Here is a 16,706-nt window from a genome sequence, read left to right as displayed (position 1 = left end):
TAGATCAGTTGGTCCTGACACTTGGGAATGAATGTCTGTGGACTTCTGTTCCTTTTGAGTTGTAAATCAACATCCCTCCTGTTACAGGTCAAAGGGATCAGTTTAGTTTTTTTAAATTTACACAGCAACTGATAACATGGCATTATTATTAGCATTGCAGCTTGAATAAAATGCTGTGCATTGAGCTTGTTTGGTTTAAATCAATTTCTTTGCAATTCTCAAGTTACAATTTTAAACTCCTCCCCCCCAAAAAAAACATTAATCCTGACCCTCTATTATACTTCTTATTTTAAAGAATAGCAAAGCAGCAAAAAGTTGGCCTAAATATACCAAAATGTTATTACTGCCTTGTCTAAATGATTAGTGAAACTTGATCCTTTTTTTCCTGAAATATTACCTCTATACCTTCTCTTTTTTTGGGGGGGGGGAGGATATCTTTGCTCAAACAGTTTTGGTGTGTAGCCTAACACGCGCAAAAATGGACATTGTCTTTACTGTTACCCAAATGGCAACATCATGCTGTAACTCAGGGCTTTAACAATAGAAGGCAGTGCAGCTACATGAAGGACCAGGATGTTGAGCAGCCATTTTGGGGGGGGGGAAACCTCACTGGTGCATGAATGTTGGAATCCAGGATCCGGTAAATATGAAATTGAGATGTCAGGGGAAATTAACTCTGTCTGCAGCTAATCCCAACTGATAATGATGCATGTTGAAAGTTTAGTTTGCCAAATAGGAAGTTAGGATGAGAATAAATGCATAACTTATTTTTCTGCACTCCGTGACCCAAAAATGCCCTGACATGTTTACCGTTGCTCTATAGGGTAAAGATAACTGGGCTTTTTTTTTTTTCATAAGCTCTTTTGAATTCATGAACTTGTCAATATTTACAGGGATAAGTTAGTGTATACAAAATTTAATGTCTTTACAGTTATCACATTTTCTGAGAATGGCCCTTGTATGAGCTACAGGACCGTGCCACAAGAAATTTTGGGGCCTAAGAAAGAATATAATGGCAATTACTTGCTTCTGGCAGTTATTTGGCAGTGTACTAGCTTACATACAATCTAACATGCATATGAACAGTGATTTTAAAATCATTTAAATCATTTGCACTGTGGTATCAAAGATGGTCTGACCAATGTCCTGTGAAGTCTGGAAAAAGACCCCTGTGATCAAACTTTCAAATAGAAATGGCACCAGTCTGAGCCGTCGTCATGTCTGTAAGGTTGAATTGCATGGTGCACCTTTCAGCGTGTCCAGGAAGAGCTGTTCGTCCTGCAGGAAGTCCCGGTCCTAAATTAGAGACGTGTTAGTTTCAGCAGGAAAGATATATATTATAGACCAACACAGCTCTGTGTGCATGTCTCTATACACACCTTCTCAGCTATGTGCCTCAGTACAGCGAGTGTTGCCTTTAGTTTTGGAGAGACAGATGTGTTTAATGGTGCTGGAGGAAGAACCAGCGTGCTGCTCATCACAGGAGAGAAACCTGGGGAAAGAAATGAAATTCATGTAAGACATACATGAGTTGACACCTCTATGAACACTGTAGTAGGAAGTGGTGTGTACCTGTTAGTAAAGGATCACCTGGGGCAGGTAAGTAGTCAGTGGGAAGGGCGTGTCTCATTCTGTCCATCTCTCTATGATGATCTGTCACTCTCATCCTCTCCTGAGAGATGGGACACGGGAGGAATCGTAAGTCATTCCAAGTTGAATTGAATGCTAGGTTCTGGACATTTCAATGAGTGCATGCGCGCACACGGACCTGCTGTAGGTTGTGCTCCTGCATCCTCAGCTTCTCCAGCTCACTGTGGATGTTGCGCAGACGAGCCTGGTGTCCCGCTTCGACCTGCCGAGCTTCCTGCAGCGCCTGCTCGCCTTCCTCATACCGCTCACGTGCCATCTACATGGCATACAAACACGCTTGCACGTCAGCTACACCATCACATAGCTCCCACTGTGTGTGTGTGAGTGAAAGGTCACCTTGCTGAGACTCTCCACCTCCTGAGCTCGGTGTTTCAGGTGCAGAGCCGCTGTGTTCAGTCTCTCCCTCTCCCCCTCCAGCTCTCCTCGGAGTTTCTCCAGGTTTACATTCTCTTTCTGTATGGCCTCCTCTTTCTGTTTCAGCTCTCCTGCTCGGAGCTTCAGTTCAGCCTGCTCCTGACACACACACGCAGCAAATATACATAAAGGATTTTTCCTTACTCCTACTATTATATGGAGTTTCCAGACATCCACTAGTGTTCAAACAGGAAAAGTGTGTGTGTATACCTGTGCCATGTCGATGATGTGTCCCTCGCGGTCCAGCTCTCTCTCTTTGCGCAGCTTGTCCTGAGTGTGGAAGTGTGTCCACTCCGCAGCGAGTTTCCTCCTCTCTTCTGCACAGCGCTGCATCACGGACTGCTGCTCCTCTAACAGAGTGCTCTTACACACACACACACAGTGTTCCCATTTATACTTCTGATATATTTAAGGTGTTTTTCTATTCTTTTTCATTTCCATGCGTGTGTGAGACCTTAGCCCTCTCCAGCTCCTCTCTCTCGATGGTGAAGTGTTGAGTCATGGTGCGTCTCTCCTCCTCCAGGCCTCGTAACGCCGACTCTGCTTTAGCCTGCTCTGCCGTGACCCGCCAGCGCTCCTACACACACACACACACTTTAGCATCACAGTGAAGCACTAAGCATTTTGTCATGTGCATTATACCCAAATGGTCAATAATGAGGTCATTGTTATGAAATGACTGTAGAACTGGAACACACGAACACACTCTTCCCCTTGGAGGCCTGACCTGCTGCAGCTGTCTCTGCTGCTCAGCCAGCTGTGTGTCCATCTTGGCTATGACCTCTTTGAGTCGGTTTCTCTCCTCGACCATGTCCCTCTGCTGCTGAGTCAGACGCTCCTGCAGCACTGATACACACACACACACTACTCATAAGCAAAAACACTTCCTCAGCTCATATGCTGCATTCAACAAACACTGACTCGGAAATTAAAAAAAAAAAAAAAAAAACGCCTCCTTAAATCGGGACTCCTCTCTCTTCGACCCTGAGTCCAGCAAGTGACATCAAATCAAATCCTCATGACTGCTCACAGCATCAAGGCATTTTGTGTCTAATAAGTCGAGCGTAGCGTTAATTTGGCATTTCGGACTCAGGTGAGGGGCATGGCCTTACAGCATTACATCTGAAAACAGTGATATCATCATCATCTAGTACTTCAATTGTATATTTATCGCATGTGTGTGTGTTGTACCTCGCAGTTGTTCATCTCTCTGTCGAGCTCCGAGCTCCAGGCCGTGAGTTGTGTTTTCGTGAGTGCTTACAATGCGAGACGAGAGCTCGCCCAACCTGAGAGAGAACTGCTCCATCTGCTCAATAACTGCCGTCAGGGACCTACACACGACATCACACAATAAAACCACGAGTGGGATAAATAATTCAGTTTATTATTACGAATATTCAGAGTGACAGGGTGTGTGTGTGTGTGTGTGTGTGTGTGTGTGTGTAGTACCTGGTTTGTGAGGTAGCGCTGGTCACTGCATCAATCTCCTCATCCTTCAGTCTCCTGAGTCTCTGTACCTGCTCCTCGTGATCTTTCTTCATCTCCAGGATGGACTTCCTGTAAAAAACACACACACACAATTATATTACTCCAGTCATGTACAACACCACTCAGTCCTACAAAACATGACTTCTTCCATCAACACCAGCACCAAAAGGGTCCAGCTGGATTCTCTCAGGCAGGGGGCGGGGCTTACAGTGCTGTTCATGACTAATTGGTTATGTATACCATTTTTCCCAAACAAGTGTGTGTGTGTGTACACCTCTGAAGCTCTCGGAGTCTCTCCACCTCTCGGTCTCTCTCCTGTTGGCACTGTGCCAGCCTGCGCTGGTGCTGTTCCCGAAGCTCCGCCCTCTCCTGCTGCATCAGTTTCATCACCATCTCCAAACGCTCCGTCAGCTCCTGGCTCTCAGTGTGTGCCCGCGCCTCCCGCTGCAATGCACACTCCTCTAGCAGCTTCACACGAGCTCTGGAGAAGAGTGAGAGGAGTGTGTGTGTTCTCCATCAGCTCAGTACAATACAGTGTCTATAAATTTGTTTAAAGTGTTCAAGTGTTCATTTTTTTGTTAAGGTTAAATACACAGGTTTAATTCACCTGTGTGTGTTTTCCATAAGCTCGGTGTCATGTTTGTGTCTCTGTTGAACACTATCCAGTAACATCTGTAACTGATCCTTTTCCAGCTGCAGACTCCGTACCTGTTACAGAAACAGAGGTATATATAGCACTCAGCTCTGTGTGTGTGTGTGTGTCAGTATACACCTATCTGTGGAGGTGTGTACCTGTACTTGTGTGTTTATGTACGTGTTTGTGTGGTGACACCTGTCCCTCCAGCTGTATGATCCTGGTCTGTAGTGGAGTCGTGTCTCCAGTGTGATGTTCTGCATCTCTTCTCTGTTTTTGTAAGAAACTTGGGTCCAGTGGTGTCCCTAAACCCCCGAGCTGAGCCTGAACCAGATGTACACACACACACCATTGTCATTTATTTTCATGATGAATTGTCACTGAGATCTGATCACTAATTTGTGCCCGTGTGTGAAGGCAGACCTGCTGCTGCAGGAGGAGCTGCTGAAGGCTGTCTGTAGACAGTGACACCTGCTGGCCAGGTGCAGCACTCACTACTGCAGGTCTCTGCTCTGGCTCTGAGAGGGAGAGAGGGAGAAAGAACCTTCATGTTAACTTCAGAGCTCTTCATGTTCATGTAAACAAACGTAGGCCACACCACAGTGGATGAACGGGGACGGGGCGGGGCATGTAACAAAGAAACATACATTTTGCATATTCATACCAGTGTTGCAGTCGAGTCACTAAACCTCGAGTCCGAGTAGAGAGTTTTGAGTCCCCAGCGTTCAAGTCCAAGTCATTAAAGAAAATGTCGAGTCCAAGAACAAGACTCCAACCGCACCATTTGACGGCGGCTGTTTCAGCGCCATTAACATTAGTTTGTTCCTGAACATGGCGCATGAACAGGTGAATGTGCTTCTCTTTGTCAGGGAGTGTGAAGTATTCTGTCAGAGACGGTTGGGAGACGGATGCAAGTGCAGAAGGTGTGTTTATTAACACAAGTGAAGACGGTAAACAATCCAGAAAAGCAAGTAAAACCGTAAAATGGTGAAACAGGCAATAGGTCGAGCAAGATACAAAACAGGCTATCATAGACTCGGCAGCATGAAAGATGAGAAACAGGAAATCAGGGATCAGGAAACCAAACAAGGAAATAAGGCTCGGTAATGTGTCAGCGACGTAACTCAATACTTCGCAAAGTAAATGTGTTTTCACAGTTTTTATATTGACGCGCTGATTGTGCGAGGGTCTATCTGATGCACGTGCCAAGGAGGGCAGGTGTGACACTCTTGCACAAAATTAGTACAAAATTTAATGTAGATATAAATATCTTATTACAAATTATTATGGCATGTTACAAAAAATAAAGAAAAAAAAATCTGAGTCCTCGTCTCCAATTTACAAGTCTGAATGCAGTTAATGCACGAGTCCGAGTCCTCAGTGCTCAAGTCCAAGTCAAGTCACGAGTCCTTAAAATTAGGGCACAAGTTGGACTTGAGTACTACAAGCCTGATTCATACAGTCTGGATTTTACAAGTTATAAAATTATATGGCCATTAAAATAAGGCTTAACAGATCTCCATTATCCACAGTCTGGCTTCTCAACTATCCAATCAGCAGCCTGTGTGAGAGTAATGACCTGCCCATCTTTGTACAGGAAGTGGATGCTGAGGGATTGCTGGTCCTGGTTTCTTTGTCGCTCTGCTGTGGTGGACGTACCGTGTGTGTGTTGAGCTCCTGTGCTGGGTGTTGGGGCAGGTGTGGGGCTCTGCTGTCGGCTCGATGCAACCAGAGACTCACAGCTGAGAACGCGCACACACAGAGAATAGCAAGGAGCATACTTATTTCTTTACTTTTTCACTAATGTTTTTCAGCGTCATAATGATCTGCACACAGCATTAACGTGCAAATGCGTGCAATATTTGGAATACACTGGATGGTGAAGTGTTAAACAGTGATGTGATACCTGGGCTGCCTGGGAGGGAGGGGTGTGTCCTCTTTTACCCTACGAGGAGTTGGAGGGGTGTTTCGTTTTCTGGGAAAACAACAAACAAACACTTCAATAACTGTAAATGTAAAACTATTGCAAAACAGCAATCCAAAACTGTAGACACTAGAGTCTCCTTCCATAAATGTTCAATAAACATCTCCTTAAAGAAAACTTCACCTTATCAATGATCACACACACGTGCATATGGTTCGTCCATCATACATGTCCCAGTGAATGAGCTATCAAAGATTAGCATTTCTGCTGAACCTCTTTTCCATCCATCTGTACCTGAGGAACATGTCCAGATCTATCTCCTCTCCAAGCCCCAGAGATTCCTCCTGCCTCTTCTCTCTCTCCTCCACCAGAGCTTTCTTCTTACTCAGAGCTCCTGCCAGCCAGTCGTCCTTGTCCTCTCCCTCCTTCTTTTTAGGCTCCGATTTGGCTGCAGTGGTTGTGGAAGTTTCTGGAGAGTCAGGCACGGCTCGGAGCTCCTCGCTGGGTTTCGAGGTCACTCTGGATGGTTTTCCTTCTGCATGCGATGGAGAAGGTAGAGGTTTAAGTCTCTCGTTAGCTCCCGTGGCCTCCTTCTTCTCCCTCTTTGTCTCCTCCTCCTTTTCTGTTTCATCTTCGTCCTGCTTCAGCCCAAGCCAGTCTGAAGCGAGACGGCTGGGTCGTGTGGAGGTCACGGTGGAGGTTGTGGGCTTGCGTTCTGGAGAAGGAGAGCTGAGGTCCTCGGTAGAGAATCTAGTGTAAGGATCAAGGGTTGATTTCAATTGCTGAAACAGCAACACGGCACTTTCACCATATTACTCAAGTCAGATCCTGTCACATGATCACAGCTGGTGATGAATCAAAGTGAAAACAGTAAAGGACGTGGTGTGTTTGTAGGTGTTTACTCACCGTACGGAGTGTCTGCGAGAGGTACGTCCCTCCGGAGTCGAGCCCAGTGTGGGCTGGTATGAGCCGAAGATTAAATCTTCATCTCCAAACACAGAATCTGAAAAACAGCATCACGTTCCGTAACAAAAACAACACAGCCATTAGTGCTGATATTAGTTTTATGATATTTTGATGTAGACACACACACACACACACACACACACACACGTGTGTATCTGTCTTTCTGAGGAATATACGGCATCATTCATGGGTCAGCACCTGAGCAGGAATAGCTTTTACTGAAACCGAGACACAGAGGCCACGCCTCCTTCGCTGAAACCGAGACACAGAGGCCACGCCTCCTTCGCTGAAACCGAGACACAGAGGCGCCACGCCTTCACTGAAATTGTGACACAGAAGCCACGCCTCCTTCGCAACAACTGAGAAAGGGAGGCCACAATACCTTTGCTGAGACTGACAGGCAGAGAGACAACAGTAATGAACGGAGTTTCATTACCTTTCCCAGCCGAGCTCTTCTGTGGCTGCCTCTCTGCGGGGGTTGGGTCTATTTTCTTGCCGGTCACAGGTCTCTCCAGGAGGTGAGCAGGCGTCCCAATCCCCAAAATCTCATCCAGTCTGGTGCGTGCTCTCTGAGGAGCCTCACTGCACAGCCAACCAAATAATAATAATAATAATAATAATAATAATAATAATAACTAATCAGCTGCCATCCTATCTTCATACACACCGCCATCAAACATTTCCATGCTCATTAATTTAAGGATCTGAAAACATTGACAGTACAGGAAATAAAGGAAGTGAAAAACAGGAAGACCTGCACATGATTTAATAGCTATGATATAAAGTCAGATCCCACCTCTCTTTTTTGGAGAGGAGTCCACTTCCTTTTCTTCTCAGGGCGTCACCAAACCCCAGTGCGTCCATCAGGTTGTCTTCGTCATCGTCGAAGGTCAACTCACTGCGTTTCTTCTGCACAGGTGTAGGCATGGCTATAATAAAAGGTGGGACATAAACCGTGATATTTTATTAGTACAAAAGATCAGTAGTGTTCAATACAAAAATCTTCCTGAAACTCTTTTACTCTTAGACGAAACCATTATATACCAGTTGGTGGTCCACCTGAGAAGTACTACTCTGGAGCAGGAACTAAACAGGTTCCACACAAACAAAACACACTGAGCCCTGGTTCTTTTCTTCTAAACAACTACTATAGATCTTTGGAGTCCCTGAACAGAACTTTTTAAATAAAAATATTGCTCTGACCTGGTTCCTCTTTTTTCTGTACAGTCGGGGAAGATGATTGCGGCTTTTCTGTTTCTCCTGATGGAACGCTCTTTGGCTGTTCCTCATCCAGGTCGTTCAGCAGGTCATCCAGAGGATCATCCAGGTCATCTGCTAAAGAGAAGACAAGGGAAGACCGACAGCTGACTAAAGATCCAGGCTAATTAGATAAAATGCATAAAACCGATGCAAAGTACTCTGCTGTTTATTCAAAAGTATTGGGATTAGGATGTGCAGTAATTAGCCTATATCTAACTTGAACAGAAATCCATATAATAAAAAGGTCTGGTTCTTTTTGTTTGAGGGAAACAAGCAACAAAAATCAACATTTTTTCCATTTTGTTTATTGTGCTGATATCTTGTTTGGCAGCTTGTGACTCATCATCATCATCAGTAATGCAGCGTTAATGGACAGAGAAAGTAAACCAGTCACAGTGATGTAAACTGGACATGTGTTAATAGAAATACTTATGCTCATCCAAGTTTCCAAACCTGTCATTGCTTAAAGGAGATACACAGAACCTTTATTTTTAAATACATTTCTGAGTGGATAGTATCTCCATCCTTGACTCTTGTATGCTGCATAAATGAGAATTTAAAAAAATATATCAACCGCTAAGTTGGCATTTGAGCTGCCCCGCTGTGCCAGCCAGCCCTGAGCGCGTGACGTCACAGCAGGAACCGGTTTTAAGGCCAAGGCCTTTGACAGAGGCGAGAGTGATTGCAATGGCCTCTTCGTTGGGATTTATTGGAGATTCTTTGGATTCCTCAGATAGTAATACATCTGACTGTGATCATCCTGAAATTGGTGTGTGTGTACATGCTGCTGCTATACACATAGAACCCATCAATTCAAACCACTGGAAAGTGAATCCGATAGTGACACGTCAGCCACGGAGGCCCCCACCTTACAAAATAAAGCCAGAGAACAAAGCCGTCTAGAGAATTGGATGGAATTGAACCGACAGTCTCATGTGACTCTCATTAAAACAGGATGGGTGTTATAACTTATGCAACATACATGTACTTTCACTGATAAAACATAAAAGGCTCATTAAATAATCAGATGAACTCAGACAATCACATTCTGAAGCAAATTAAATATTATACTGGTAACTTAAACACACAATACAAGTTGCATGTATTAATCTAAATGCAGGTAAACGACAAGTGTTGTCGTTGTTGTGATGTAACCAAATGAGAGTCACATCTTACCCATCGGTGTTCTCACTTCTTGAAAGCCGATCTTGTTGCCGATTGTTTTGAAACAATCTGACTTTCAGTTCTTCATTCATTCGCTTCTTCCACGTAAGGGCGAAATATTGCTGCTGAGGCAAGGATATCCAGCAAGAAATCTGATGACTGGTCCACTCATTCTCCATTTTCTCCATACTGAGTACTCCACTATTACTGCTCGGCTCACACTCCAGGAGAACTGGTGCAACTGAACTTACTTTCCTTTTCTTGTAGTTTTCTCTTCCTTTAATTGTTGGTAATCCACCCTCTTTCAATACGGGCTTATAGCCAACGCTCCTCAACAGATCAGAAGTCTCGTAGGAGTCTTCAGTAAAACGTGCCTGTGAATTTCTCGCAAAACGCATCCAAATCTTTGCAGTTTGAACATTCTTGGGCCATGAACGCAACATAAATCCACCTTCTGTCATGTTGCTGCACCCGCCAGCAACACATCTACGTGGCATGGCGATAAATTAGCTCAAAATGGAGGATCGGAGTTGCAGTCAGCTCTGTGTTTTAGTATAGCGGAAATGGCGATGAGATCGATAGCCTTCCTGCTGTGATGTCACGGATCTCAAGGTCATTCACTCAGACCGCTACTTATACGAATCACTTTAATCGTAAAAATTACTATATTAGATTTATTGTTAATGCTTAAAAATATTCCTGTGCCATTCTTGAGGTCTCAAAGCATTTATAAACAAAATGTGAGGCCATGGTTCTGCGTATATGCTTTAACTCTTGAATATTTTCTATCATGAATACTCTCATTTAAAAGCTTATAATTTTTGCTTTCCAAAGAAATGTATCTGGTTAAGATCTTTTCAGTACTTTGGGAGTAACGGCAGGTTGAAGTCGGTACAACAGAGTAAAAACTCTGCTCGTGCGACATTGGGAAACTGCCTTTTCTTTTTGAGTCACTGGAAAGCAGTCAGGCACGCTCTCTCTCTCTCTCTCTCTCCTGATCGGTTTCCCCACTGGATTACTCGTCAATATCAATCAGATAACCTTTACAGGGATGTTCTCTCGCTCTCACTGTTTTTGATGATGATTCAGCAAAATTTTCCATCTGCTAGTTTTGATATTATGATTCACAGGAGACTCTGAAGTGAGTTTTCAGAGCTTTACCCACTTATTTTTTAAAATCAAACTGATTCATGTAAATATAACTATTTTAGAATATAACTGGAGTTGTTTTGATGAAAAATATCGAGATCTTAGTGGTCGAAATGAGATTTTAAACAAGCTCACCTGTGAGCTACTGCTCTCTTCCATATCCCTACCCCCCCGCTCTCGCTTATATCAGAACGCAAGCAATCGAAGGAATAGGACACTTATTATGAATGTTGACTTCAACAAATAATGAACCCTGAAACAAGTAAGTAAAGAGCAGTGTTCTTCCCAGGGATTTCAAGTAGCATCCTGGTAAACTGTCATTTTGAAATAGCATTTTGCTTCTTGAAATGATGTCAAAATCCACTCTATATGTTTTGTAAATACATTCAGTCGGTAAACAGGAAGTCGATGTGTGACAGACCTGAAAATGGTATACACGGTATAGAACCCCAAGCTGAAGTTTGGTACCAAGTGGCTATGATTTGTGGTTGCTGAGAAAAAGAGTGTTTCAGACGGACTGAGATATTGACTTTGCATTTATTAATTTATGATGGCTTACTGATTACTGCTTATTGTATATATATTTTTTTAAAGTTGAAACATTTAATTTAAATATTTTTTTAAGCCATTTTTGGTCAACAGCATTTCTTTATGTGTCGAAGACTTTTGCACAGCACTGGACCATATGGGCGAGCCTTCATGCCCCGTGAGAATTAATGAGCCTTCAGCACCCGCGAGCCTGTCGTCAGTTCACTGGTTGTCCTTTGGATTCCCGGACCACTTTTGGTAGGTACTAACCACTGCATACCAGGGACACTCCACAAGACCTGCCATGTTGGAGATGCTCAGACCCCGTCATCTAGCCATCACAGTTTGGCCCTTATCAAAGTCGCTCACTTATGCTTACCCATTTTTCCTGCTTCCAACACAACTTCAAGAACTGACTGTTCTCTTGCTGCCTCATATATCCCACCCCTTGATAGGTGCCATTGTAACACTGATGAGATAATATTATTCTCTTCACCCTCACTGGTCAATGTTTTTAATTTTATGGTTGATCGGTGTGCAGCAGGCGTTGAGTTTAGTATTAACTCACGGTTAGTTTTGTTCTTATCTTCTGGTTTAGATGTTTTGGTTCTGGAGCTTCTGCTCTGTGCCGGGGCTGAACTGGGCTTCTTCTTCTTTGAGCCAAACAAGTCAGCATCCATATCATCCATGTCCTGTGATACAGATATGTATAAATAGTTAAGGTTTGGTTTATATTAAAAAAAAAAAAAAAGATATTTTTAGTTTCAGAGACTTTCCAAGATGTATATGTATGAAAAATCAGTCAGACACCTTCATACTCTCCAGCAAAGCCTTCGGATCTGCCTCAGACATGTCAGAACCCTGCGAATGCAAAGAAAGTTTATTCTTGTTCTCACATTACAGCAGGTATACACATTCATTCCTTCACCATGCTCCATTTTATTCTCTCTTAAAGTTAAAAAAATTGAGACAACTTGTCTGCATTTGCAAAAATTTTATTTAGCCTAAATATACCAAAATGTCATTACCACCATGTGTCTAAACGAAGATTAGTGAAATTTGAGTGAAAATAATTCCTTTGTTTTTAATTTTTTCAGTTTTCCTTTCTGAAATATTAACTCTATACCTTTTTTATTGTGGAAAATATCATGATCTTTGCTCAAACGTTTTTTGGTGTATCGCATAAAATATATGTGCAAGAATGTGTACTTTCTTTATGTCTTTACCGTTACCCAAATGGTAAAATCATGCTGTAACTCAGGGCTTTGAACAATAGAGGGCAGTGCAGCTACATGAGGAAGGACCAGGATGTTGAGCAGCTATTTTGAAAAACTCACTGGTGCATGAATGTTGGAATCCAAGATACTGATCAGATAAATATGAAATTTCTAGATGTCAGGGAAATTAACTGTCTTTGCCGTTGCCCCCAAATGATAATGATGCTGCATGTTGAAAAAGTTTAGTTCAGCAAGTAGCAAGTTAGGATGGGATAATAAATGCATAATTTATCTTTTTTCTGCACTCACTGACCCAAAAATGCCATGAGACGTCTTTACAGTTACTCTACAGGGTAATGGTAAAGACATTATGGGTAATGGTAAAGACAAAAACTGGGCATTATTTTTTCATAATAATGATATCTTTTGCTTTGTGAATTCATGAAATATGCTTTTTTGTCTATTAAATATATTTACAGGGACTGTAACTAAAATTAGTGGATACAAAATTTTTTAAAAATGTCTTTACCATTACTCGTCACATTTTCTGAGAATGGCACAACTATCAGAGCTGCTGTTCGAGAAAATCAATCAACACCTTCTGACCAATCAGAATCCAGATTACAAAACAAAGGCTTGTAACAGTACCCTGTCTCACCTCGTCATTGTTCTCCACCTCCTCTGCTAGTTTACTGAAGAAATCAACATCGAGCAGGTTCCTGAGTGGTTTCAACATAAAACACTGGTGAATATTTACTGTACAGCACACCATTCAGCTCCACCTCTCCATCTCTCAGTGCGAGTGCTCACCTCTTTCCGCTTTGCGTTCGTAAGAGACCCGTTGGTCTGCCGAGTCCTCCAGATGGAGACCTGGCCTTCATCGGGAGATCTGAGAGGTGACAATGTGGAAACACTTCACAATCATTTATTTATAAAGTGACAGTCTGTAGCACAGTGATGTCTTTAGAGAACCTCGTAGCTCAGGTGCAAAGTTAAACAACTTCAGAATTCAGATAATAACAGGACGACTATTTAAAGCTGAACATAGACAAATCACCCAATAGAGTCACGTACCATCAGCATCGTCTCCCAGGAGATCTCCCAAAACATCACTGATTGAGCCTGAAAGTAAAAGCACAAAGAAAACTCATGTATCTGAGAAAGAAAAAAAAAAAAAAAAAAAAAACATACTGGACTAAACCTCACGTCATGTGTATAAACCACTCACCCCTCAGTCCTTTCTTCTGTTTGGTCGTCTGAAACGTGAAGAGAGAAAACAAAGAGTTTCAAATTAAACGTGTAACTCTGACACTAGCACAGGTTTATATTCACACACTCGTTCTAACACGTTATAGTTTCTATAGTAATCGTTAATACGGTAACATTTTCTCTAAGGAGACATTTATTTCACGTTTATGTAACTTTCATTATTCCCACATCTTCGGTCTACGATTTCTGTTTTCTCAGGAACATGAGAAGCTGCAGATTTATTAACTTCAGGAGAAAGAGGAAAAAGAGAAGGTGGTGAGGGAACAACTGTTTATAGCTGCTATAACATCAGCGATGACAGACGCTAACTTATTTCACAAATGCTCCACAACGTTAAACAGAACTTTAAATGGGTGAAATGTGTGATGTGTCTTCTGTAATGAACTGAAAATGTAATTGTGGGTAATTTGCTGTGGCAGAGGAGGAACAAATCACTGCAAAATGTGCTGTTATTGGAAAACGATTAACTTCTGTTTGGTAACAGGGACTCGGCTTCATCACTCAGCGCTGGTGAGGCCAGAACCGAGATAAATATGCTGGACCTGGAGAATAAGAGAGATTCATGTGTACACATACACAGTGGTGAAAGAAAGGAAGGAAGGAAGGAAGGAAGGAAGGAAGGAAGGAAGGAAGGAGAGAAAAAGAAGAAAAGAAAGAAGGAAAGAAAGAAGGCAGGCAGGAAAAAGAAAAAGAGTAGGAAGGAAGAAAGGAGGGAGGGAAGGAAAGAAAGAAAGAAGGCAGGAAGGAAAGAAAGAAGGCAGGAAAGAGAAAGAAAGAGTTGGAAGGAAGAAAGGAGGGAGGGAAGGAAGGCAGGAAGGAAAGAAAGGCAAGAAGGAGAAAGAAAGAAAGAAAGAAAGAAAGAAAGAAAGAAAGAAAGAAAGAAAGAAAGAAGGGAAGGAAGGCAGGAAAGAAAGAAAAGGCAGGAAAAAGAAAGACAATAGAAGGAAGGAAAAAGAAAGGAGGGAAGGAACTTCCAAATCACATTTTGAGTTAGTGACTGTAGAAATTATCCCTGAAAGTAAATGTAAAAAGAGCAGTGCAAAAATCACTAAAACATCTCATAACCTTTGAATGTGTGTGTGTGTGTGTGTGTGTGTGTGTGTGTGTGTGTGTGTGTAAGTGAGTGAGAATATTATCTTGTAAAGTTTGATATAACCTCCTGAACCTATCGATGCCAATCTCCCTTAAACATACAAGCCCAAGGAAAACTGGACTTAATTTGCACTCAATCCAAAACAGAGTAGGGATGCTGAGAAGCAGGGGATCAAACCAGAAAGAGATAATAATAATAATAATAATAATAATAATAATAATAATACATATATAACATATTTACATGATGCAGGAAATGTGGGTAAGAGAAAGAGAGAGGCAAGAAATGATGACAGAGGACAGTATTAAAAGTATATTAAAGTATGGAGACACTGCTGATTGGAGAAAATTGTTATTTACATTTTTACTAACAGCTGGACTGGAAAGAGCTTTAAAATGAAATGACAATGATGTAAAAAAAAATCCTGTAGATGGCAGTAGTGCAACATTATGGATGCCAGCTGCTGTAAAACCTCAAAGAGAAGAGGAAGAAGAAGCAGCGCGACCGACCCGACCGAGCCCCTGGTGTGTACTCGGGGCCCCTGGGGAAGGGTTCGGCTCATAACTCGACGGGAAATTCCAACTTCCTCACTGTTCGTTGCTCAAAGATTACTCTTGACTCTGTTCAACTGTAAATCAGGTTTTGTGTTGAAGTAAAGGCTAAAGGGAGTCCTAATACCTCTTTAGAATAACTCCCTGCTGAAATAACCTTCAGTAGCTCACACTAAAAAGGGTTATTTTAGCTCGATGGCTCTCAGGGGCCCAAAATCAACTCTCTGATTGGAGTCTGGAGTGGAGCCCAAATCTATGGAAATAATGGCGAGGTCTAGCTGTATCTGTACAAATAAATAGTGCCAGTTTGGTCGGTATAAATATGTGATAAGTCAGTAACTAGGGGGAAAAAATACAGACCAAGTGAAGAAAAAAAGTGAGGAATACTTCTTTGACTTTATTTTTCAAGGAAAAAAAAGTGGAGAATATATTTTTTCCGAACCATGAGTTGGACCAACACTAAATAATCAAACACTGATTTACACAGATCAGGAAATAATATTTATACAGGACATACACCCACTCACCATGATGAACCCAGAGGAAGAGAGAAACCCTGAGAAATCTGAGCAGGTTGTTTATAAACTCATCCTGCTCAGCAGGGCGTCCACGTTGCCATTGGTAACCGCAGCTCACTCTCTGATTTTATATAAATATTTTCCATTTCTGTCACTTTACTTTCCATGAAAACAAACAAATTCCGACCCCCCCCCCCAAAAAAAAGAACATATTACGTGTTACTATTACTAATTAATCAATTTATTTATTCAAAAATAAACAAAAACCCAATATGTCCTCAGCAGTTTTAAATTTCTGTGGCTGCTCCATTTCCTGCTTCCTGTGACGGACTTCCGGTTCGGCTCACAGCATTCTTCGTTTAAAAAATGGTGATCTCGAAATATTTCCAAATTCCATTTTTAGTGCTTGATGATATTTATTGAATTTAACTTTAAAAAAAAAATTATTGCAACTAAACGTTCATTTAAAAAACAAACACAGAAATAAGATGTCATTGTTTTTTTGACCACCAGGTGGCGATGAGTGTGTAACTTATTGACTGCTTTTCAAAGAGTTGTACAAAAACAAGTTACTTCCACTTCAACCTCGAAATATTTACAAATTTCCAAATTCCATTTTTAGTGATTGATGATTATTTAATTTAACTTAAAAAACCTTTTTTAAATCAATGTTTAGTTGTAATAAAGAAACAACAACAGAAATGTATGGTTCATCTTATCCCGTCCTACAGGGAGAAGCTGAAATCTGCTAAGCCTGTAGTTAAGACGGTGAGGAGATGGTCTGATGAGGCCAAAGTGGAACTACAAGCCTGCTTTGACTGCACTGATTGGAGTGTTTTTGAGGCTGTGGCTTCAGACCTGCATGAACTGACTGATACTGT

General features: G+C 42.0%; 1 protein-coding gene across 5 annotated transcripts; it reads right to left on the bottom strand.

Moving 5' to 3' along the window:
• Positions 1-424: 424 nt before the first annotated feature.
• On the bottom strand, positions 425-16,141 carry LOC132870671 (fas-binding factor 1 homolog). 5 transcript variants are annotated; one of them, XM_060904433.1, is made up of 28 exons: positions 15,835-16,141; positions 13,623-13,650; positions 13,469-13,516; positions 13,205-13,283; positions 13,053-13,113; positions 11,988-12,038; positions 11,746-11,869; positions 8,280-8,411; positions 7,873-8,005; positions 7,513-7,658; positions 7,017-7,113; positions 6,405-6,860; positions 6,093-6,161; positions 5,846-5,928; positions 4,610-4,704; positions 4,385-4,510; positions 4,160-4,260; positions 3,827-4,033; positions 3,514-3,621; positions 3,256-3,395; positions 2,792-2,910; positions 2,519-2,641; positions 2,275-2,427; positions 1,987-2,163; positions 1,769-1,906; positions 1,573-1,672; positions 1,380-1,492; positions 425-1,296 (listed from the first exon to the last, which is right to left on the bottom strand). In XM_060904433.1, the coding sequence occupies exons 1-28, from the start codon at positions 15,835-15,837 to the stop codon at positions 1,216-1,218; spliced, it is 3,291 nt and encodes a 1,096-aa protein (XP_060760416.1). In that variant the 5' UTR covers positions 15,838-16,141; the 3' UTR covers positions 425-1,215. The 5 variants fall into 5 exon arrangements, with proteins under 5 accessions (XP_060760416.1, XP_060760419.1, XP_060760418.1 ...); XM_060904436.1 differs by having other exon boundaries at positions 1,591-1,672; XM_060904435.1 differs by having other exon boundaries at positions 1,987-2,157.
• Between the last annotated feature and the right edge of the window lie 565 nt (positions 16,142-16,706).

This window comes from Neoarius graeffei, chromosome 22 (genome assembly GCF_027579695.1).
Source record: "Neoarius graeffei isolate fNeoGra1 chromosome 22, fNeoGra1.pri, whole genome shotgun sequence".
Taxonomy (NCBI): Eukaryota; Metazoa; Chordata; class Actinopteri; order Siluriformes; family Ariidae; genus Neoarius; species Neoarius graeffei.
Note: the sequence above shows the minus strand (reverse complement) of the source record. Positions and strands in the feature narration are given on the sequence as shown.